The following is a 24,794-nucleotide window of genomic DNA, read 5'->3' as shown; positions in this document are numbered from 1 at the left end:
TGAGCTGGATCCACATACAAAGCAGCTGTGCTGGCAAGGGCTGCTGGCAAAGGCTCCTGAGCTGACAGGGCAGCAGCTCTGTAACCAGAGCTGTTGCTGTGGGTCTTTAGTGTTTTTTAAGTTAATACCTGATTAATTTTAAATGATTGCTCATGGAGCTATGTGTGCAAAATGCTATCAGATCTGTGTTCAGAGTAGCATCAGGGTTATGCCAGGAGGGATTTTTACAGACATTTGTTAGAGCTCATGCAAAGGTTTCAGTTCCATGAGGGGACACTGCTGTTGTGACAGTGGGGACATCATTTGTGATTTGTGACTATACTGTGAATGCTGTAAGTACACATGAGTTCAAGAGGAGACTGGATGTATTTATGGAAGTAAAATCGGTAAAGGGCGGTATGGACCATCATAGTATCTCTGCTGCAGGAAGCCCCTGGGCTGCAAAAAGCTGGATGCTGGTGTGTTCTAGAGGAAGCATGGTGGTATGCTCATCTTGTCCTTCTTCCTCACACCTAAACAAATATTATGTGTGTTCATCTGCATCTATGTAACCCTCTTCTCTTTTAGTGGTAGCTGAGTGGTTAAAATGTCCCTATCTTTGGCAGCATTAGTGATTATTTAAGAGAAGTGTAAATATAGAGAACCAGAGAGACTTAAACACTTCTGGTAAAGGAAATGCTGTTTGTACTGTGTACTTGATTGTGAATATCAACAGCATTCCAATGTTTCCTGTTTCGATATTTTTCCTAAATGATGGTAACAGTCCAGAAATATTTCAGATCAGATTGTAGGCAGGAAATCTTGTCTAACACGTCGCTGTTTAAAAAAGGATCAAGTACTAACAGGAGAGACTGTGCCTCGACTGCTTCTTTCACCTAAAGGGGCAGATTTTGCTCGGGTGTAAAGTCAGTCACAAACTGTTTTCTCTGAATGTGCTTTTCTAGTTGGCACTGTATGATGTGTGAGCAGAGTTGGAGAGGTCTGCCTTCAGCCTTGAAAGTGGTTCTTCTGCAGCGTTGGCACACACACCAAATTCTTGCTGGATTTAGCAAGCCTAGCAGGTCCCCCCTCTCTTCTCATTTGTTTTGCTTTTTTTTCCAGAGTAGAGAGTCTTCTTAGAAACATAGCTCCCAATAAATGAAGGAAAAGCTTCTGATGTTGTCTTCAGTGGTGTACTCTCAAGCTCTGCACCACGGTTTTCTTTGATATGCATAGAAAGACCAACTTACAGTGGAGTCTGCACTTCAGTCAACTCAAAGCCACCTGGTTGCCAAACTGAGAAATTTCACAGGTGGAGTTTTAAGCCTCTTGCATTCATCAGAGGAAGGAAGTTTGGGATCTTGATTCTTTGAGAAGAGCTTTTTTTTTTTTTTTTTTTTTTTTTTTTTTGCAGTGGATGTCTGTACCTCTTAGCACTGACTTTTGAGGGTTATGGAGGTGAGCAGCTAGATGTGTCCAGTCTGGAGAGCACTGTCTAACCTTGCTCTGGAAAATTGGTGTGTTTTGGGAAAGAAACACACTTGGATGCGAAAGTGTTCAAAGATAGGAAGGCTCAAGAGACAAAAACTCGCCCGATGGCCACAAAGTCCAGGGCATCACTGATGTCAGTGGTAATACTTGTAGTGAATTTGGTACGCAGCTTTGTGTAGTAGTAGCTGCAGATGGGCAGAAGTGGACAAATACTCATTCCAGTTGCAGTACAGGTGAAAGTTATCTCTGAAAGAAGTGGCTGTAGTCACCTAGTGGGTAGCAAAGCTGCGCTCATGTGCAGCCATGGGCAACTCCAAGGTAAACTATGGGTATTTATGTTTTTTTAACAAAAGAAGAAATATTCCTAAAGCCATTCCCTTGTGTTTGGAGACAGATTGGGGTGGTAACAGGAAAAGAAGATTTGTGGAAAAGAGTGCAAGCATATAATCTTGTTTTCTGCTCCTACTGTCCTTTTCTTCAAATTCCAATCTCCTACTCAGCAGCCCTGCTGCCAGTGTATGATATATTAATACATTTTTTTGTTTGCAAAACAGTCTGTTACTCTGCTAAAATGATGCCAAGGAATGAAGCTATGCATTTTTTTTTTATTTTTTATTTTTTAAAACTGCTAAGATCAGGAAAGTCAGATTTGCTACCAGCAGATGTTAAATGCATTGTCAAAAAGGATCATGTGTAATGCTTATGGAGAAGGAGCGAGGAGAGACAGACAATGTCCTTTGTGCCATACTCGGTAGGTTCAGCTGCACCCTCTCTGTGGGAAGCTCCCCATCCTTGTTCCACGTGTTCCCAGTGTTCAGCTGTGGCTGCATAAAGCCACAATAGGCTTGGGTTTGTGTTCTAGGAAGTCTGCAGAGTTTGTTGACTCATTTAAGCTTGCTTTTTGCTTCCCTGCCAGCAAGAGTTTTCCAGGTCTGTCATTGTGCTAATAATGCCTGTGGCCTGGGAAGCCTGGAGCTGTGCACAGCTATATAAGGAGATGTGGAGCGGCCATCTCCAGCAGCTCAAGGCTCTCCTGGCTGCCTTTGTGCTCCCCAGCTCTCTCAGCACTTTTTACCAGTGATAAGTGCTTTCAAAGGCATTTTGGCAAGACAAACCTGGTGTTTGCTATACTGTTACACCCTCTTTGGCAAGGCAGAAGCTGTGAACTCTGTAGGTGACTAGTTCAGAAAACAGTAGGTGTGTCTTATCCTTTGCCACTTATCTAAAACCCTGGGAGCTTCTGAGAGAGGACTTGTTTAGGTCTTTTCTCATTTTTCACCTCACGAACCTTCTACCTTAGAAGAAACTTTTCTGCTTTTAGGAGTTCAATTGCTACTCTGGTAAATTAGACTTGCCTCTCTCAGTGTTTGAAATAAGAATGTAAATGTGCCTTTTTTACTGAACTTATTTACGCAATTCTTGGCAACAGAATTAGATCCTCATTTTCCAGCACTGAATTTTCCCTTGAAGCTATGGCCTAGCTCTGTACACAGAGCGTTGATAACAAAATCTAGCCTCTTGTGATTGCTTATATTATACTGTATTCAAGCCAAGCTTCATGAAAAATGATGAATTTCACAAATACTTCTCCAGATTCTTGCCTTGACTTGCATGCAGTTTCCTTCTTATCCTTCCTACCAGACCTCTGCATCCAAGCTAGTATCTGTTCTTATCTCAGGTCTTAGTTTCTGCCTGGATGGAAAAGCAAATGCACGGCTCGTTCCCTGGCCTAGTCTTAGTTGCCCTCTTTCCAGTGGCAAGGAAACGGCATGGAAATGTAAACTACAAATGTGATGAAGTTTGTATATTTGCATACCTGCTATTAGTTTTCCTGGCAGGTGTTCCTGTGTTTGTCTGACAGTCATGTTTCTGTCCTCTCTTTCTGTACTGTGTGTCACTCCCTTTGCTGGAGTATATAGGAGAAAATATATTCTAACTTAAATTTGAATTTGAGCTAACTGCCCGTTCCCTGCTTCCCATAAGTGATATGAACATATGCAGATATGGTGAAGATGTGATCAGTCTAACCAATCCAGCTGACCTGTGCCTCGTATCCCTACTTCCCAGCCTTCTAGAAGATAAGTCCTGGGCCAGCAGTTGGACAGATGTGAACGTTTTGATGCTATTTCTCTCTCTCTCTCAATTCAGAGCAAGTGCTGGTGGCATGGACCCTTTACTGAAAGCAGGTGTTGCTGCAGTCCTACTGATTACCCACAGATTGCAGCTTCTGTGGCAGTGGTGGGATGCAATGGGACATGTGCTGTGCTGGACCCACTAGCAATGCATCCCAAGCAAAGCTGTCTCATCTTCAGCTTCGCTGGTGCCATAAATGGGCCGTTGTGAGAGCAAGTGAAGGGCTCTGTGGCAGCTGTTGTGAAGACAAGGGAAGCTTTGTTCTCCTGGCCTTAGAGGGACAACTGTGCGGGCTGTTTAACCTTTCTGTTTGGATAGCATCTAAACTGGATTGGAAGTAAAGCCTGGAGTGACCTTGCTGCTTCCATTTATAAGCAGTGACAGATTGGAATGGCAGCAGGCTGGGCAACAAACTGGCATTTTTTGCGTTGCTATCAAAAAAGGGAGCAAAATCTGTACAGAAACATGTTGGCTACAGTAGCTGGCCATAGGTATCTCCCAGACACTGGTGACCAATGTGCTGTGCCACCTCATGTACCAAGCCAGGGGCAGTAGGGTGGAGGTAACCCCTTGGGGCACTGGGAAGAGGTTTCTGCTTTGTGTACATACGTTGGCTTGTTCCAAGCTTAAATCTGCAGATTGTGAAAGGCCTTCTGCTGATTCTGAAATTTGGCATTATTAAACTGCTGCAAAAGAAAATACTACTTGGAAAGTGCTTCAATCAGGACCAGTGAGAATTGGCACCAGGGATGCCTCACGCTAGAAATCCACTGAAGTGTTCAGTGCTTTCTGAACTGCTCTTTCATCTCCAGCCAATGTCTACTTGCTTATAGCCTGGCTGGCAGGTGTTTGTTTCCATGAGCTCTGCTGTGCCCCCATGTTTTCCAGAGGTCACACGTGATCTTCCAAAGAGGAAGGCTTTGTGCTGGTCAGTGGGCTGTTCCCCTCTGTGCAAATATGATTTTCATGTGCAAAATGCAGCCACCCTAGAGGTGGCTGTGACTTTGTTATGCTCCATGGCTGTGATGTGGGTAAAAATCACTGGTTCCTCAGGCACTCCTAAAACACTAGACCAGAAGCGAGGAGGGAATAATTGTTTTACACTCACCTGGGGTATGTTGCACATCCACAGTAACAACAGCTGTTGGGGCAAGATGATTATTAGACTGTTGTAGAGCTGATCCCATGCAGCTGTTATATTTGTGCTCTTCAGTCTGTGTGTGCCCTAGTGCATCATATGCCAGGGGTCAGATGGGCAGGCTGTTGGCTCTTGGCACTGCAGTTGCTGCCACAGAATGAAATAACCCCAAGCCAAAGATCTGCTGTACCTGACTCAGCAGAGGATGCTGTCTGTGACCCATGCCTGTATACTTTCTTGCAAAAGGATGTACTTCAAAAAGCAGGCTTCAGGCAGGATTTCTTTTGTGTGAAGTCCAGAGCACAGTAGATGAAGTAGCAGGTGAATGAATTCTAGAAACTCTTCTCTTCCCAGAGTGAGTGGGTTGCCTGTCATTTCCTCCCACTGAGCTGCTATCTGGGTGTAAGTATTATTTATGCAGTATGTGCACAGGTAGGGTTTTTTCATTGTTTTTGTTTAAAAATGTACTGAAACTGGTGGGCCTTTGGAATAATAGAGTAGACCAGATTGAATTTTTATTGTGGGTAGCTCTGTATCCTGTTTCTCTACCCTTGTCAGCTTTATAAGCCTTTTCTGTTTAAAGTCTCTTTCCAGCTATCCAGTTAATTCTCAGTGGAAACAATCTTGTTTTGCTAACTAAGAACTTAAACTGTAGTTGGCCCTGACCCCACAGATATCTGGGAAGAACATCTGCCTGCAATTGCAGAATTTAGAGAGTTTCAGGATCTCCTGTCAAAACAGGACATGGATTTCAAAACTCATCCAAAGAGTTTATCAGCTGTCTAGTTGTTGCATTGTGTAATATTTAACACTGAATGATGGTTTTCATTCAGTGATACTGCCGCCACTTTATTCCCTGCTATTACAAATTTTGGCAGAAGCAGCAGTGTTTGGTCCCTCCTTAAAGCTAACTGCTCTCTGTACATGTGAGAATCTTAGATGGCATGTGTTTCCCACAAAGAATCTAAAGCAAATCTAAGTTTAATTCCTGTTTCTCCCTCACTACTTTTTCTGTTGTTCTTTGGGGCACAACAAAACTCCAGAATGATTCTTGGTAGAAGCAGCTGGTTTTGGTCACAGATTTGTGTTTCAGGCTGCTGCAATTGGGTCAGACTAGCAAAGGTTATGCAGACTTTCTCTTGGACACACTGTCATCTCAGTTTTTAGTCCCATTGCTGACTTTGACCCATTTCTTTTTTTTTCATGATTCCCAAAAGCCTCTGTTCTACATGGATTCTACTGTATGAATAAGAAAATTCTGGAGACCCAAAGCGAGAAATATTTCCAGCAGCCCAAGTTCAAGAACACAGTGTTCTATGTATATTTAATACAGACACGACTCATTTCATTTCCATGCGACTCATAGGAGCTGGAAAACAGTAATTTGAATTGTCTCAGTTAAAGGGTATGCATCTCAGGGACGTTTCCATCTTCTGCTGTTGGGTGACCCCTAAATATATTGCCTGGGTTGGAGCCCACATCTCTTGTGTCATCAGTGGAGTCCCACAGGATGAGTTGTGTGGATTCCTACTTTAACCATACTCAAACTATACAGAAGTTTGGTGGAGATGAAGCTCATGAGCTGAAAACAAGTCCTCTAATAGCAACAGTGATGTGCAGCAATGGAAGTAGATTAACTGTTGGGAATTCATGTGTTGCAGAACGGAGTCAAAAGTCTGGTCACCGCTTGTAAACGAAGAGGGAAAGGCGCATCCTTACAAGATGAATCTAGCCTCCCAGCCCCAGGTAAGGAACAGACTATCTGCATGCTTGTGCCCACTTACTCCTGTCTGACTTTGGAGTGGTTTCTGGCCTGGCACCCAAAGATGCTGAGCATGTGTCACTCTGTCACACTGGGTAGTGTGTGTGCCCCATGTTTGCATTCAGAGATGGTCATTCTTCCTCGTGCTCAGATGCCTGCTGCCATGGAGAGCTGGTTGGAAAACTTGCTCAAACCTGTCATAAAGCGCACATGAAGGCACTGTGGAAGTGTGGCTTGATTAAATCATCGCTACTCTTGCTAAGCCTGATGATTTTCATAGATAAGAAAGATCTTAAGGAAGGAAAATGATTTAGTGTCTTCTGTTTTTTTTCTTTTTGTTATGCAGTTGTTTTTTCCCCTCTCCCCAACAGGCTGTTATTAGCAGTCTAGCTGTGGAGAAAGCAGAAGAGAAACATATCAGCCTTTTGTATTTTTATCTGTGTGGCAGATCTTGCAAGTTTTGTCGAGGAGGTTGATCTTATAACTTGTTGGTAGCCTTCCCTTATCAGTCTGCTGCTTCTATCGAGTAAACGTAGCAATATCAGTGAGCTGTGCAAGGATGTTGGCTAGGCTAGGTTCAGAGAACTATTCGGCGCAAATCTACAGCTATGCTAAAATTGAAGGGGTTTTCTGGGTTTTCACCAGGATAGTGGATTTTTGTCCTAGTACATCTCCTGTATTAATCTGTCTAGCAAAATGAGAGGAGAGAAAAATAGCTTGACTTGGCAATTAAATAAGTGCTGATATGACTTTTTGGGATGGAAAAGGCCTGAATCTGAAGTAGTGTGTGCAGCAATGCCCTGCCTAGACTCAATTTGGGATCAATCCATGCTCCCTTTTATGCCAAGTTGCCGTGTGTTGCTTGGCTCAGAGCATGGTGCTGTGTTCTCCAAGTATTTCATAGCTTAGCCAAAGCATAATGTGAAGCCATTTGGACTTAGGCTGGAGCCATGCAGTGACACTGCCTATGACACCACTGAGCTGGGATCTGCTCTGTGTTTTCTGCCCTGGAGGTGTTCTACTGCAAACCTTGGGACTGGGGAAATGAGAAGTGCAGAATCAGCTCTGAGACTCCCCTGCAAGGCTTCAGGGGGTTGGTATCTAAAAAGCGTGTTTCTGGAAAGATGGATAATGCATGGTCTTTGAAATAAACCTCATCTTATGCTCTCACAAAGGTAACTTTGTTCCTTCCTAGCACTGCATCTCAGAACAAAATAGACTTTGTGGTGCTTCGTAAGACCTAGTGATGGCTGGTCAATCTGTCTGTGCAGTTGTTTTAAGGCATGATTTCACTGCTCAGTAATTCTCACTGAAACATTTTATTTTTAATAGTCAGTTGTGGGGTTTCTTCTTCAATGAGTGTTGAAAGGCTGTGAACTCCAACATGCAGGTTAAATTTGTGCTTCTGAAGTGCAAGCTGGCAGCACTGCATGGTAAAGAGAGAGCTGGTCCAGCCACAACATCTGTACCTAATGTGTGAGTTGAAGCATAAAATTCACCTTGTCCAGTTGAAACTGAAGTGAGAGACTTCATTGGCTTTAAATATATACATACCTGCAGCCCTGCTTCTCCTAGGTGATCCTTAGGTCAACGCTGGCAAAAGAAAATCAGGAAGTACCAGCTGTAGTAATCTTCTGGTATCTGTGTCTGGACAGAGATATGAGTTGTAGCTCAAAAACTAAACCTTATGTAACCAATCCGATAAGCTTTCCATTAATTTCAGTGTGCCAGCAGAAATGAGTGAGGAAAAAGCATCTTCTGCAGTCATGCACGGGTCCCTACTGCAGTGTGGAACTAGAAGGGACATGAGTAATGGGTGAGGCAATGGAATTCTCTGCTTTCCTTCCTGAAGTTCAGGATAAAGGGCATCACAGAGACCAGGTGGGATTCATCAGGGTTGTGGAGTGCACCTAATAGCCTAATCTTAGCCCTGTTCCTGGTTCTAGCTCTGGCCCCTCTGCAAGTAATCTGATGCTGCCATCTCAAAGTTTGAGATTTATGATACCAATCCTTAACTGACTTCAGCAGGAGAATTTGTCAAAAAAAAAAAAAAAAAAAAAAACCAAACAAAAACAAAACAAAAAAAAAAAACACCACCAAAACAAAAAAAACAAGCAAACAAAAAAAAATGACTACAGCAAGATTCCTGTTACAAACCCTATTTCTGGTCAGTAACTCTTGTTTTAATTTAGCACTAGAAGCCAACACTGGGCTACATGCTCCTGTGACTGGCTCCAGAAGAGTTTTTTCCTGGTGTAAGAAGTGACATTCAAGCTCCCACAGAAGTCTTGCCTTTTTTTCTTTCTGTTTTTAAAACGGAGCCAATTAAATCGTTTTCAGTGGCTTAGCAATTGATGGTGCTTGCTGGTGTTCTGAGCACAGGGCTTTTCTTTACATGGGTTGGGCTGGAGCAGGGAAATTTGGCAGTGTGAGATGTGTGGCTCATGTCTCCAAACCACACGCTCCTGTTTACCCTTTCTGTTTCACAGTGCCAAAGGCTAGTGTCATGAACACCATCAGGTTTTGAGCTGTGTTCTTTTCTTTATATTTTAATCCTTTTTAAATACCCATTTCCTTTTTCAGTAGCTGACTGCAGCTAGTAGAGATCTGTGGTGAGGGCTGTCTGCTTGCAGTATGATGTCAGCGTAGCATGTTGACTTCTGCCAGATCTGCAGTGAGAACTCAGCAAGTTTATCTGGGGCTGTGTATTTACAGTATCACCAGAGCCAGACGCAGCATGCGGAAGATGCTGTGCGTGTACCAGTGTGGCAAACTGGTAGGAATTTTCTTGCAAAGATGCTGAGCTCATTTTCAGACAGCACTGGTAGAAGCCATAAGCAGAGCTGACTCTCTGAAGGCAGTGCTGTCTGAATTGTTTAGGTTTATCTAACTGCTTTACCAGTGAAAGCAGTACATGTGCTGCCCTTGACTGCAGGCTTACGCAGAGCACTTAAGTCCCTTACCAAAGAAAATAAGGCATGCTGAGTCCAAGTAGTTCATTAGGGCCAGATTCACTGTTCTCTGAAGATGTTTCTCACTGTATTTGATCACAGCCTTTTGAATGCAGCAATACCATAATATACGTGAATAGAGTTAATTCAGACTCAAAAGAAATGCTTTAAAGCCTTTGCAGTAGAGATTGGAGAGCAATTATTCAAATAATTTCTCCCTTTCTTAAAATGAGGTACTATTTGACATTGATCCCCAACTTCACTATCTGTATTGAAACTTCTCAGCATCTGGCCACCTTCTTTGCCTGTTCCCATTTCATTTCTACAGTTAAATCTTTGAGAGTGATCTTGCAAAATAGTTTTTGGCTTATGTCATAAGTGGCTAATTAGACACTAAGATCACTGCTTGTACTCTTTTTACCATTTGCAATAAGCTTTTTGTTTATGTCTGTAGTCTTTTTGGAGGCTGACACTTGGTGAAATGCTGCATCTGTCTGTGTGAGTATTTTCCCTTGGAATGCAAGCTCAAGATGCTTTTGAGTGCCTTTGGAGGGGAGAAAAAAAAAAAGGCATTCCACAACCTCCCATGCATTCCCCAAAGTCCTAAATACCAAGACTGACTTCATTGTCTGTGCTAGTCTTTTCAAACGAGAAAGCCATGGCCTTATTTCATTATTCTTATCTTTATCCTCTTAAATTCATTCAAGCCAAGGCAAGAGTGATGACAAAATCGCATTTTATCAAAAGGTGTAGCAGCCTATCGGTGATGATGGCTCTGCTGCTGTGCTGGCTTTGTTTTGGGTGTGACCATGGCAACGTGATGGGAAGGAAATGACGGAGACTTCTTCGTATATTTACTCAATTATTTCACTTGCACTTCTCACCCGGATCATGAGGGCATTCACTCAATGTCATTTTCCCATCAAGAGCTTTTCCGCACTGCAGTGGGAAAGATTAAAATAACACGTCCGCCTGTCCCTTCTGCTTAACTTTTTTAGGAAAAGGGATGGCAGGCAAGAGAACAACTTATTTTGGTAACTGAGCTAATATTGATGCTTGTGGTATGACCGGAGGACAGGATGATTTCAAACTACCATGCTCTCTGGTAGCCTGGGCCAGGCAGTAAGCTCCAGAGCCATGTGTGCTGTGCTGTTGTGTTGCTTGTCAGTAAAACGAACTGAAAATCTTGTTATCTCTGTGTCTGTGCATTGCCTTGCTAAATCCAGGCTTTCTGGGAGAAGGTTTGGCTTTTTCCTGTGTTTGTGTGACAGTGAGGTCAGTGGGCCAAGGTCTCTGTGCTTAGTGAGATCATGTAGGAAGTGACCAGGAGAGACTGGCTTTGAGGGTGGTCAGAGCCAGGACTGTCTCCAAGAAAAGCTGAAAGCCCTCACTTTGACATCACATCTTTCTCAACCATAGAAGATAAGGGCTTTCAAACTCAAGAATGCTCTTTAGAAGAGGAAAAAGAAAAAAAAAATAGAAAAAGAAACAACAAGGTCCAGACTTGCAGATGAGGGAGCGAGGGAGTTCTGGAGGTGAATCATGGTACTTGTGGGATGGCAAGAGCAGACAGCTGCTTCTGTCCTCCCAAGGCTCCTTGTGAGAGTGCTTGCCCTATCCCCATCCTCGTCCTCGCTGGGTGATGTCATTGTTTCCATCTTGTGTACTTTATCTCCTTGGATACCAGGAAGGCCAGGGCTATAGAAACTGGGTGTGTGGTAGGCCTGGTCTTTGATAAGGCCAAGCGTGCGTGGGCAATGCATGAAGCAATAGGTATATAAAATAACAGTATATGGTGACCTGCTGGTTTTGGTTAAAAGGCGTTACTGCATGGATGTGGAATGCTTTAAGGACTTGGAGGGAGAGGATGTGGGAAGCCAGCCGTGTTGTTTTACCCCCCTACAATAACAAAGCCCCAAACCCTTTCTAATTTCTAATCAGATTTCAAAGCATTGCAAAAGATTTTTCCATAGCTGAAAAACCCCAAACAATAACAGAGGGAGAGGTGAAAGCGGAGGCACCGCTCCTTGTGCCTGCAGCTGGTGAAGCATTCCCTCAGCTGGAGCTGGCTGTGAGGACAGGCTCTGCAGAGGTACTGGTGCTCCTAGGCACGAGCATGGCCTTCACATCGCATGTGGCCTCACGGGGATGGGGCCAGGCACGCTGGCTGTGGGTTTGTGCTCTCCTCTGCATGCATGGCGCTCTCCTTTGCTGAGGTTTGGTCAGGGGCCCATTTTCTTCGAGCTGAGTAAACACTTGTGCCGAGAAAATTTTAATCGTGTTTCCTCTTGGCGTGGCTCTTGAGGCGTGTGCTCCAGCATCCAAGCCTCCATCTCTGCAGGCTGGTAGGATGCGGTTTGGCTGGGTTGTGAGGCTGGCTCTGGGGCCTGCAGGGCTGCGGGGGTGCTGGAGAACATCTCCCTGCAGCTGCAGTGCCTGGGTGCTGATAGTTTAAATTTGCAGCATCAAGTAGGAGTTCCTTGAGCTCCCTGGATTCCGTAACGTGGAGCCTCGGGCTGTACCTGAGGTGGACTTTGCTTGCAATTCAGCTGTGGGGTAGGCAGCCAGCCATGCTGCAGGGGATGGCACAGCCATGGCGATTTCACAGACCTGGTATCCCCAAGCATGGCCTGATGTGAGCAGGAAGAAGGGGCCATTGTTCTCCCAGAGAATTCCCCGTCATGCTGGCGTGGTCGGAAACGCTGAGCCGCTTCCTGCTCTGGTGTGGGGATGTTTTCCCCGTACCACAGCTAGTGCTGTGGCTGCTCCCTGCCTGGAAGAGGCTGCAGCACTGTGATTCGTTTTTTGCTTGATGGTGACCAGGTGTGGGACTGCCTCATTTCTGATATTTTTCCAGTGCTAAATCACAGACTCTGACATAAACACACAATTCCTGGAGCTGGGGCTTTCACAAAGCAACTGCCCAACCCAGAGCCTGGTGGGCAGGTCTGGCAAATCCCTAGGTAAATGCATTTAACAGGGAAAACAGGTTATCTTTTGATCTTGGTTTTGCTACGTGAAAGTACTTGTTCTTCACAAATTCCTTCCACTGTTTGAGCAGAAAAAGCAGCATGGTGTGACAAAGTGATGGAGAATTCGGGTTATCCAAATGCTCTTTATAATTTTATCGCTTTTGCTATATTGTCTGACTTTTAGGCTACAGATCTTCTGTGTTCTTCTTGAGATGGGATTTTTCTGACCTAATCTTCAGACATCCTCTTCAGGATTCTCTATGCTCTATTTGGTCTGTTATAAACTCCCTTACAGTCTCTCATGGATTTTAGCTTTGTGAGCACTGCTACAGATGTCCTGGTGCTTCTGGAAGCTTAGACTTGAACGTTATTAAACAGCAGAAAACTTACCTGGTGGCAAGTAATCAGAAACTTCCAACGTGGCTTCAGTGCCTGAGCACAATTTGCAGTTGAGTCCAGGCACTAATGTGATTTCCATCTTTTTCCTCTATCCAGGTCCCTGTTTTCTCAATGTTTGTGGATGCTTAATGGTCCTTCAGGCTTCTGTCATGCTGTCAGACTGATTGGAGCTTGGTTGACAGATGCGAAGTCCTTGGTCGGGATGTGAACGTGTCCACATGCGTGTAGAGCATGTAATTGAGATGTCTTAAGAAACTGCTTGACTTTCCTAAGGAAACCTTCCTTAGGAAGCTAGAAATTAAAAACAAACAAACAAAAAACTAAATTACTTCCTTTTCTCTAATTCTTGGTTAATACTGAAGTGTTTGCACAATACAGATTGTGATATGATTTAATCTTTGAGCCTATGTGACCTAAGAGTATAATTTCTTTAGCCTAAAACTTTTGCCTCTATCTTTCATTAAACTGACTACTTATATGTATGTCTGCATATACTCTCTCCCACTTGCTGCCTCAGAATGGTGTTCTAACATATGCATTTAATGCTGATAAAAAGAGCACTGATACTTTTCCCCATGGTGTGATTTACAGGCTGAAGTAATTATTATTTTTTGCTAATATCCACAGTTTCTGCCATGGGAAAGACTATTTTTATGAGCACTTTGAATGAGATTGTAACAAAGGAGATTAGCTAATTACTCCAGGGTCTGTCTTCCTTTGGTGTGTGGGAAAGTTTCATGGCTGATTTCCATTTGTGTTGGCCAGAAAGCTGTGGGAGAGCAATCCCATCATCCCACACCTGAACTTCTTGAGCTACCCCACTGGATTGCACATGACTCGTATCTCATGAGTGTGTTTGGACCTGTACTCCTCTTCTACAAGGGTTCCTGTGTGTGCCTTGTGTGTGCCATTGAACAAGGTGACTCCCATTTGTCAGTTCAGGGACATTAGCCAGCTGCGTAAGGAAATCTTGAGGCATAAAAGCAATTTTAAGAAAGCTCTATAGGGGAATTTAGTCATGCTTGTTTCTAATGAGTGTTTATTCTGTAACTATAGCTCTATCGAACGAGAGCCATGAGACACTGAAAGGACAGTGAAAGCTCACTTCCTTGGTGTAGAAGTCAGCATGTGTATGGAGTGGGAAGCAAACTGGTGGTGCCAATTATGACAACGAAGTGTGGGCCCAGCATATTTGAGAAGGGCCCTGTTTGATCCTGTGCCAGTGGGCGCAAGCCCTGTAATGAAGCCATTCCCAGCCTCTGACCCAGACTTCTCAAAATGCACATTTTAGTGCCATCTTTCAGCACTGAATATTTCAGTCACCTCTGTGGACTTTCTTTTGCCTTCTCTGTTGAGGCCTCATTGTTTTCCCTCCTTGCTTTTGCTAAGCACTTTCTCCAGGAAGAGCAAGCCTTGGGTGCTGTTAGCTTTGCCCTAGGGCTGTGGTTCCCAGCCTGCTGAGCTGAAGATAGGGCTACCAATTTCCCCATTTTTGTTAGAACTGCATGTGATTCAGAATTGTGGTTTGTTGTTTTTTTTGTTTTTACATCATATTTGTCTGGAATTTTCTGCTAAGTTATCCACTAATGCCTCTGGAAGCTCCAATTTGCAGCAAGCCCAGAATGTCTGGGTGATTCTTCTGATGTTAAGGAGGTCTCTGATCTTGTCGAGGCATTTAGCCACTGCTGCCTGTGGGCAGTCCTTTGTGTTAACAACTGTCATCTTCCCACCTCTTCTGTTTTTTGTTCAGATAGTTCTAAGTTGTTCATGAAAGAATGCTGTGAGACCAATCTTTGCTGAAGGAGCAGATGTAGTCTAGTACATTTATAATGTCAGATTCCTTCTTTTTGGTGTGCCCTTGTCTTGGGAAAATCAGCCTTTCAGCTGCTGTTGAAGAGTGCTCTTCTGTCTGCCCATCAATCTTCACTTTCCATTGAAATTACTTTCAGGATTTGCAGGGAATACTTAAAATCTGTAGTCTTACATGAAAAGGTGGGCCCTGTGCCTCACCATAGCTTTGCAGAGCTTCCAGGTGTGCAGCAGCTGATCTCGTACTGTCACTGCATTTCGGAGATCTTGCATTCCTGGTGCATTACCTGCATGACCTCCTGAGTGCCAGCCTGAAGAGGCCATGTTGGCCATCCAGGATGGAGACGGGCTCTGCCAACATGTTGAGGACACTCATCTTCTTTGGGGCAGTGAGCTCCCAGGTGCCACCACATTTCAGCGTGACCCTTGCAGCAGCTGCATGCTCTGGGCTGCCTGCCACATCCCCCTGCACGCCTGAGCACCTCTGACTTGTGCCTTTGCTCCTTTGCATGCAGGAAATAAGGCACATAGGAAGCGCACACAACCGGAGCGCGGTCCCCTTCACTGCTGCCACGGCTTCTGCCCCCAAGGTGATCACTGCTCAGTACAACAGCCCGGCGGGCCTCTACTCCTCAGAAAATCTCCAGACCTTCAACAATGCTGTGGAGTCAAAGACATCGCCTGGGCCCCCTGAGCCCAGCAAGCTGTAAGTATCGTCCATGCCTCTGAGCTCTGTCCAGCTGGGGAAATGTAACAGCTCTCTTTCAGGACAGGGGATGGAGCGGACTGGCAAGAGTGGATGCAGCACCCAGGGACAAATCTCCTGGGAGTGGGGAACGTCTTACACGATGCAGAGATGAAATTAATGCTCTTGTGTTTCTTTGTTTAGCAGAGACCGACGCAGTTTCCATGTGCATTCAGCATGACGTGCAAGCCTGCTGGTCTGAACAGGTGCCTGACAGCTCACTGTGAGCTCTTTGTACAGCGGGTATCTCATTGTGACTGTGCTGGGCAGGAAGGGTGCAGCTAGAGCAGGAAGAACATCCATCCTGGCTCCCAACTGGCCTGGTGCTCACAGACAGGCTTTGACCTTCCTATTTTTATTATCAGACTCAGTTTTTCTCACAAGCTTTAATATCTAGATGAAACTTTTCGTAGTGGTGTGAATAATTTTATGAATGAGACTTAAAATGATCTCAATCTTGAAAGCTTTGTGGTTCTACTTGAGTAACAACCATAACTTCACCATGGGAACTTTTTGTTCCTGAATGTCCAAGGTTTTTTTTGTTGTTTTTTTGGTTTTTTTTTGGTTGGAAGCCATAAAGCAGAAGCTTTCTGAAAGCTGCATATGTTGCAGCTGGTGGGCAAGGTGCTGGGTGTTTGCTTCTCACCCCACATTCAGTGACTGAGTTAGGGATGGCAGGGAGAAAAGAAATCTGGCTTTATGTTAACATGTTGGGACCATTTGCAGCCAAATTCCATCTGATGTAGTCTGAAGTCCCCTCCAGGAGAGAGCGCTCCCTGGAAGCCTGGACTGTTTGATGCAATTTGTAAATGAGGCAAATAAATAGTATTGCAGAGTTCGATCTTGCAAAGGAGGCAAGAAGGACAGGGAGAAGCCATGCCACTGAACTCTTTTGGAATTGGAGGTGCAGTGGCTGCTCAGCAGGGTGCCCAGACCAAATTGGGAGGGGCAGCAGTGAGGGTGGACAGCAAGGCTGTGGCTGAATGCTCAGTCCTGCTGCCATGTCTTCATTGCTGTTGTGAGTGGAATGGCTGTGGTTTGCTTAGTGTGTGGACACACCTGGAGCAAGGAGGCAGCAGCTAAAGCATCAGCTGAAGGCCTTTAATGTAAAGTGATGAATGCAGTGGTGTGTCCCTCCGGCAGAAGCAACAGGCAGTATTCTGTTTATTTCACTTGGAGTATTGATTTAGCTCTCCATTAACTTCTGAATTCTTTCCTTTCTTCCTCCTCTGCGTCTTTCCTTCAATTCCACCACATAAAATACAAACGCATCCCAAACAAACGCAACCCGTGCTGCTCATTGCACATGGGTGTGTGCCTACAGCCGCCGCTCGCCAATGGGTGCGCAGCAGGCTCCCTTTGCCTCTGTCTATAACCCGCTGCAGTCACCCAGTGTGGAGGCACGGGGCAGGCACAGCCCTGGTGCCCTGTCCAGCCAGGTTCGTGTGGGGCCGGAGCAGCTGAAGCACGCGGCCCAGGCCTGCCCTAAAAGCCCTGTGGAGGTGGAGGTGCCAGGACTGAAGGTGCTGCATGTGCAGTTCAATTCTCCCCTGCAGCTCTATTCGCAGAGCAACATCATGGATTCCCTGCAGGGGCAGATCTCTTCCATCAGCCCTGATTTCCCCAGGTAACCTGCCTGCCACTTCCATAGCCAGCACAGAGCATCCACTCATCTGCGTCTCAGTGTCCACAAGTGCCTTGTCTCTGTCTGTGGCTCCCAGTGCTGGTTGGTCATGAGGGAGCACTTACATTTCACCTTCCCAAGGGCAGTGCATGACTTCACAGGAGCTTTCTCTGCATTGTGTTTGTGTCAAGCACCAAAACATCATTTCAGCCTGCCCATGTGTCTGGTACTGCATACAGCGAGGAGTTAAGGGATATTCCTGGAGGATCCACTTGCAATGGATGGATTTTCTGTGGGAGGGTGTTTATCCCAACAGCTGCTTTTTTTTTCTCCCAAACCAAAATGACTGTTGTTTGCAGCTGGGTGCTGCTACATGTGTCTGTATGTGGTCAGCTGTGGTTTAGTTTGCCTGGCTGGGCCATGGCTGTGTGTGAGGAGCTTAATTTCCAGGTGAAACAGGTCCTGCGTGTTTCCCTCTTTGTCTGGCAAAGCTTATGGGTTTGGAGTAGCCCAGGTGGGTGGCAGGTGTGCAGAGAACACCTCCAACTGAGGTAGAGCTCTTCAGAGGTGCTTAGGAGCTGGCCCCATGGATCTCATGGTTCCTTAACCCTTATGGTCCCCTCCTTGGCTGAGCACCACATGCTTAGAAACAGGCAGGTTGGTGTCCTGGTCCACAGGCTCCTATGGGCAGGCTTTGCTGTGTGACAGCTGCCAAGTGATGGCAGGATGCAATGGATTTGCAGCTGTATTATTGCTCAGAGCAGTTACTTGCTATGAGTCACCAGTTGGGCTGTAGGTGATCCTGTGTTCCCCAGGAGCAGGCATATTGGCTGGGCAGCTTTGCTGGGTGGCTGATGCTGCTAACAAAGGAGACAACAAAAGCGACTACAAGATCTCCCTGTAGCCCAGCTTTAAGACTTTTATAAGCTTGACAAAATGTGTTCACGTGTAATAATGGAATCACATTAGTAATGAAAAGACTGCTTTTCTGAAGATGCTGTGTGAGACAGCCTTTATGTCTTCTTAATACCATCATCTTGCCAGTTTTAAAGCTCTGTTTTAAAGCAGTGTTATTCCATCAGTATTGCGAGTTTCCTGCACTAGAAGCATTGAAATCTAGTCATAATTGTTGGGGTTGGAGGTACCAGTAGAGAGGGGTGCTGGAGCTGTGTGTTACAAAGCTGTTTTGGGCAAGGGCACCATTTGGTGGTGTTTGCAGCAGATGAAGTGCCTTTGTGACAGCAGATAGCATAAATCTGCTGGTGTGGAGACCTGTTACTGCAGGCATTACAGCGCTGTGTCCTTGGCCCTTCAAAAGATGCATGTGCTGTTTGTTGGGTTCTGTTTTGTTCTTGTGTGAGTACTGTAGTTATTCCCTGCTCTGACAATTGGAGGTATTTCACTCTTCAGAATATAAATTTGAGCAATTGGGGTTTTTTTAATATATTTTTTTCTGAAATTTTGTATATGCAAGCGTATCTATCTGGTACATCTCTGGAAGAGCTGATCTGTATGTTTTGCATACCATCAAAATGCATGGTTGAAATGCAATGGCTTTGTTTGACTCTCCTGCTTGTTCAGATGATAGAGCCTTTGCTTTTGAATGCATGTTTGTGAGACATTGTTAGTGTGCACACTCCAAGGACTGCCTTCCTCTCCAATGATTTTGGAGGTGGACAGTGAAGGGAGTACATCAGTTTATATAAGGTGAATGTAATGTGGAGCATGGATTCATTTGGGATAATCTAGAACATTGTCTGTGTAATTGAAGGGATCTTGTTTTATTCAGGGTGAAAATCTTCAGTAAGTGGGATTTAGGCTTCCAGGATTCAGATGCTTGCAAGTCTAGTGTGCTTCCTGCTCCAGTGAGAATTAGCAAAGTTCTCGAGTTGGGAGTGGACATAATGCCCACTTGAAACACTATTTCCAACTATTTCCAAACAGAGGATCCTTTATCTGGATCCTGCAGCTGTTACTGAGTGAAGGTGGCTTTCACTACCACTTCATAACGTGCTTGCAAAGATGCATATTTTTCTAAGAAATAAAATTTATTGAATTTGAGAGTCACGGCAGTGTAAGGTAGCAGTCTCAGGTGGTTTAGGTGTATGGGGGCTGCACAGTGGTGGCAAAGCTTCTATGTGGGACTCCTGTCCCAGCACGTGTTATTTCCTGGTTCCTGGACAGTAAGACAGTTTCTGGAGTAAGCAGCAATTGGGAAGCAGAGGGAATGCGCTGGGGCTGGCCAGGGGTGGTGAGAACCTGATGACAGCAGTGTGCATGGGTGGCCCAGCACCTCAGTCCTGGGGGCTGCAGCTGTCTTCTGCGAGCACATCCGGCACCTCTGTGTCTCATGGCATCCTGTTCTGCCTCTTGTTTGCACGTTCGTCTCTCAGTCACGTGATGCATTGCGATGGTTTTGCTAGAGGGACTGGCTGTAGTGTTTAGCCATTGAACAAGTGTTTTCTCTTCCTTCCTCAGTTTAGATCAGCACAGCCATCCCTCAGGCAGCATTGCCATAGACAGAGACTCTGAGGTTTACAAGATGCTCCAGGAGAACCAAGAATCGCATGAGCCACCCAGGCAGTCTGCTTCCTTCCTAGTGCTGCAGGAGATCTTGGAGTCAGAGGAGAAAGGTAAGCCCTCCTGAGCACCCAGCCTGGGTGCACCCTTTCTTTCAGCCTTTCCTTGGGCTGTGTATGATGGCCTCAGAGTAATGTCTCAAACTTTCTTCTCCTTCCTTAGCTGTTGTTTCTTCAAAGTAGTATGTACAGGTGACTTCCACAAAAACTGTGGTCCCTTTCACTGACGTTACTCTTAAATTTCTTCTCTGCAGCTAGTTTTGATGTCTATGGGCACATATTGTTACTCATTCATTGACTGAATGCTCAAGAAATAAAACCCTGCTGCATTTAGTTCTTAAGGAATTCTAGAAGTTGCAAAAGCCTTCCAGACTGTCCCAAGTTTTGCCCTTATTGGAAAATATTTACCAATTTAAGGACCATCTTAGATTTATGACAACAGGTAATACAAGATAGTATTCTTTAGTGAATCTTAATGTTTCTGGGTGCCATCCTTTGACAGGAGAAAAAAGGATCTTCTGCTACTGAATATAAAAAATTTGGAAGCAAGGTTACAGCAATCAGTTTGCAGTTTTAGACCTGTGAAAATCTTGTGCTGCTTGGCGCTCATAATCTGACATCTGGACAGCATGTAGTTCAAGGCTATAGGCTTCTAGATAAAAACTCTGATTAACTTAGGTGGGAGCCAAATCATACTCCCTTCTCCCTTTAAATAGAGTAAAATAAACAAATAATTAGGGAAAGAATTCCAGGAATGAGGTTTTTTTTTCCCCTTCTTAAACCAGTTGAGACTTCATCTGTTGTGTTAATGGCTTGCAGTAGAGTATTCAATTTCATCCAACAAAAGCGTGGTGCTGAGATATCAGAAAGGAAAACAGCTCAGCCAAATGCTGTTAGACCTAAGTGATCTGTAAGGGAACAGTAAAATGAAGGAAGTAAGGAAACAATAGGAAAAGAGAAAATAGGATTTTTGAGTCTTTACTGTTAAAATTTCTATCTGAAAGGATCTTAATAATGAGTGTTTGCAGCTTACCTCCCAGGGTTCAACTCCTGCGTGGAAGGGACTGGAGGAGCCAGGACTTCTCACGCATCCAAGGTCCCCCTCTGTGCTTAGTAGTGCTGAAGAAGATAAGCAAAAGCCTCTCTAGTTTATCAGTCTTTGAAGATTTGCAGCATTACTGGGATTCTCTGGCATGAGGTTTGCCTGCTTGATCACAGGCCAGGATAGGCTTGGGTATTGCTCTGCTGTGAGCTGTAATCACCCATACACAGCAAGGTTATGCAGCCCCAGAGGAGATGGTGCCCTGGCTCACACACTACTGTTCCTGGCTGAGATAGCATCCTTGGCAATAAGTGGCACCTTCTGTGGGATGCTCCTCTGAGCTTGTCTTCAGGCATTGGCTTGTGAGCAGCAGCAGAGAGCTGTCATCTCCCAGCCAGGACCAGTCCTTGCAGCGTTGCCAGAGGCATGGACTATGCTGATCCACACCAGCTGAAAGGATGGGATCTGTGTGTGGCTGCTGGTGTGGGGAAGCATCGTGGCTGCTCTCTGTTTAGACTTGAGTCTGCATGCTGAGGCTTAGGGTGTTTCAGAGAGTGGAACAAGTTATGTTTCCTCAGGCATTTTGTTAAGCCAATTCCTTTAGAGATTGAAAAATGTGCCATCAGTGTTACTAATGTGGACAAAGTGCTGTTCAAAGCAGGAGCAAGCAGGGGGATAGGGTAGAACCTGAAAATGTGGTTGCTTCTTCCTTCTCAGCAAGGATCGCTGCCAGCGATGGAGGTAGCAGCCAGGTGCCTCCTGGTGTGATTGAAGGGTCCACGGGCTTCTGTCCCCATTAGGGCACCTCACACTCAGCACTGAGCTAGTGCAAGCCCCTGAGCCAAATGCTGCTGTGAAGGAGAAACAGCTGTAAGCTCAACGTGGGGTGCACTGTTTGTGGCTGGTAAGGCAATGCAGTGGCACTTAGGCTGGGTGACAGTGAGGTGGGGTGGGCAGTGCCCCAGCTTTTTCCCTTGATTCTCTGCCAGTGGTGCTGCCCTGGGTTGTGAAATGTCTCAGACCTTGCTGTTCACTGGGGTGAGCCTCTCCAGGATTCTTTTTCCACTCCAAAAGGATCAGTGGGTGTACTTTGGCTTGGCAATAGTCAGAAGGGTTTCGCGCCACTTCACTGGGGGAGGCTGACATGTCTGCTCAACAGCCTCCTCTGTCCTTTTGTGACATTGTGGGAATCTGCATCCCTTCTTCTGCTCTTGCCTGGTACAGGTGAAAGTCACATAGATAATGCTAGTTGTATCAATGGTATCATTTTGTTAGAGGTTTCCTTTTGACTGCAGATATTTAAAGGCTTGCCTCCTATCCAGCATCTAGGATCCACTACTTTTGTAGGCATCCAGATGTCTTCTTTGAAAGTCCTGCAATTGGGAGGTATTTTCGCCCCTGGAGTGTGCCACATGCTCCATATCCCTGCAACAAGGAGTTAACCAAGGAGCTGTGAGGGGAGCACAACACTCTACACCAGACAGCGGAGAGGAAAAGGCTTTGAAGGCCTTACTGACTGCTGGGACACCCACTTCCTCTTTCTGAACCCAAATCTAGCCATTGGCTTGAGTGTGTGCTCAGAACACGGCAAGCAGGCTCTGATGCTTCTGAGGCTGAGACTTTGCTTTTGCTTCGAATCTCTGTGCATGCGAGATGTGTTAGCCAATATCTGATGGGCTTTTAAGATGAGAAAGGGCAGTATCTCATCTTAGGGCCCACTGTCTCAGGCCCTGGGTTTCCAGAGCCAGGATCAGCTGTGTCCCTTCTCACACCACTCCCTGCACACCCTAAGTCCCTTCCTCCTTCCCATGCATGAATTTTTGCCTCAAAGCTGATGTTGAAGGACATCACCCCTCCCTAGCAGAGCATCTGCTTGGGAGAAGCCTGGAGTCACGCATCTCACATGCTCTGAAGCACTCTCCTTCCACCCCCAGGAGATCCCAGCAAACCATCTGGATTTAGGAGCGTCAAGGCTCCCACCACAAAGGTGGCCTCATCGATTGGGAATGCCCAGAAGCTGCCCATGTGTGACAAGTGTGGATCTGGCATTGTGTAAGTAAGCCTGTCCCCAAGGCAAGCAACCTGTGCCTGTGCACCCAGGGTCCAGCCCAGCATGTGTGTTCTCACCAGCTTTGGTAGTGCTCACCCTGTAAATTCGGCAGCGAGGCAGGAATTGGGTTTCCCTCTACCGTTCCATGTCAAAGCAAATCCCTTTGAGACAGCCTCAGTGCTGTTGTTTTGCTTCCTACCAGAAATCTGTTAATAGCACTTAGAGGTAAAGTGAACTTTCCATTTGAGGCCAATGTGTTTAATGATTTTCATGTCCTATTGCTCCCAGCCATGGAGCGGTGTCCTGCCCTGGCAGCTGGGTGCAGTGAGCTTGGAGAGCTGCCTTCTGCTCCTGTGCCAACGCAGTACCACACATCTCCCAATGGATCTATGCAGTTAATGTTTGTTGGTTTTGTGGGGTATGTCTGACTTCTAGCACAGAGCTGCTGTGACAGCACAACCAACCTCTATCTCTGATATACTCTCTAGGCTTTCAGCCACATTTTCCTCTGCTCTCATTTCCTACTTAGCCTTCACTTACTGCAACCTACTTAGCTCCAGGGGTGAATGCTGGATGCCCACCTGCATTGTTATGGAGGAGTTCAGCTTTGTCAGCTGCAGTGTTGTGCTACTGTGAGACGGAGCACACTGCAGTTGCATGGGCCTGGCATGCCTCCATCTCCAAGGACTATCACAGTTGTTGCAGAAGCAATCCATAGGCTATAAATGTGAATCAGAGACAAATCATACAATTACTGTGCCAGCCACGTACAGCTGGAGTGAAAGCACAGGACTATGACCAGCTTTAAAAAGTAAAGAATGATGAAAAATCTAGATGGCTGATGGAACAAATGCTGCTGGCAACTTGTGCTGCTGTTGCTGGTAGTTTGCAAGTTGCTGTGTAGTTCTTCTTAGATTTGTTGGGTCAGTCTGGGAAGCCAGAGCTTGTCCATGCTGAGTGGGACAGCGAGTCTGAGACCAGTCAGGATCTGGTTGGCTTGTGCCCCTGCTCTGAGCAGGCAGTCCTTAGCAGAGGGCAGTGGCTGGCTGTGCCTCTCTGGTGGTGGTGGCAGTCACTTCAACATGTGGTCTAAAACCTGGTTGTTTGGGACGTACCTGGAGCTTACACCCCACCTGATGGTCAAGCTGATCCTGTTTTTTTCTCCCTGGGTGTTTGAAGGCTGTTACCTGCCTTCTGCTTTTGCCTATTGCTGCTATTGCAGTGCTTCTTGCTAGCACAAGCACTAGGACCTGTCCCTGTGGAATTGAGGTCCTTGCTAGAACATGCTTTCCAGAGGAGGCTTCCTATTGCTCTTCTGTGCTGTCAGCACCTGGGCAGAGGTGAGACCTATGTTGAGGGGAAATGATCCACCAGGGGGAGACTGAGGTGGAGGGGGGATGGTGAGATGCTGGACTGGGGGCTGTATTGGCAGACAGCTGGTGCTGAGTGCTGGTTCCTTCCCCAGAGGGGTGTTTGTGAAGATTCGGGACAAGCAGCGTCACCCTGAGTGCTACGTGTGCAGTGACTGCGGCACCAACCTCAAGCAGAAAGGACATTTCTTCGTGGAAGATCAAATCTACTGTGAGAAGCACGCACGGGAGCGAGTGGTGCCCCCAGAGGGCTACGAGGTGGTCACTGTCTTCCCTAAGTAGCCTGTGCTGCAGTGGAGTCAGCTTGGATTGCTCCTCTCCTGCTGCTCTTCAGGGAAAGTGTTGCCCTGCCCCTTGCCGACTCTCCTTCGCAATAAGGAATGCTAGACACGGCTGTGAATTTCCTTGCCACGTGAAAGTTCCGTCTGTACACACAAGGTGTCACTAATCATTCAACATTCTTTTTTCTTTCACTGTTGTTTCTCTCTTTTTTTTTTAATACACAGATTATTATTTTTTCCCTTCCTTGTGCTGCCAAGTGCACAGGCATGGCAGAGGCCAAAGTCAGATCACAGCTCACCTGTATCCCAGTTGTTTGCTTTCTGTTCACATTCAATAAATAGGGTGACTCCAACAGGCAAGTGTCCGCTTTCTCCTTGACTGGGGCTTCTGGGTCCCCTGTGTGTGGTGGTGCTGCCCTGGAGAGCAGCAGGATGGAATCACCAAGTAGCACACAATGGTCTCAGGCAA

The 24,794-nt window shown here is 45.9% G+C and overlaps 1 protein-coding gene across 4 annotated transcripts in view; it reads left to right on the top strand.

The window, feature by feature from the left end:
• PDLIM1 (PDZ and LIM domain 1) overlaps positions 1–24,678 on the top strand; it is a 36,123-nt gene extending 11,445 nt beyond the window's left edge. For 2 of the 4 annotated variants that reach the window (XM_052677000.1, XM_052677003.1), the window contains 6 exons: positions 6,403–6,487; positions 15,524–15,585; positions 16,704–17,006; positions 19,482–19,636; positions 22,559–22,676; positions 24,140–24,678. In XM_052677000.1, coding sequence (XP_052532960.1) covers positions 6,403–6,487; positions 15,524–15,585; positions 16,704–17,006; positions 19,482–19,636; positions 22,559–22,676; positions 24,140–24,326 — 910 coding nt within the window. In that variant the 3' untranslated portion in view covers positions 24,327–24,678. Of the gene's footprint in view, positions 1–6,402; positions 6,488–15,149; positions 15,341–15,523; positions 15,586–16,703; positions 17,007–19,481; positions 19,637–22,558; positions 22,677–24,139 lie in introns of all 4 variants that reach the window. The other 2 variants (XM_052677001.1, XM_052677002.1) reach the window with 2 other exon arrangements.
• Positions 24,679–24,794: the final 116 nt, after the last annotated feature.

Source organism: Tympanuchus pallidicinctus, unplaced genomic scaffold, assembly GCF_026119805.1.
Source record: "Tympanuchus pallidicinctus isolate F22 unplaced genomic scaffold, pur_lepc_1.0 scaffold16, whole genome shotgun sequence".
Classification (NCBI taxonomy): Eukaryota; Metazoa; Chordata; class Aves; order Galliformes; family Phasianidae; genus Tympanuchus; species Tympanuchus pallidicinctus.
The sequence above is the reverse complement of the archived record's forward strand: the minus strand, read 5'-3'. Positions and strand labels throughout refer to the sequence as shown.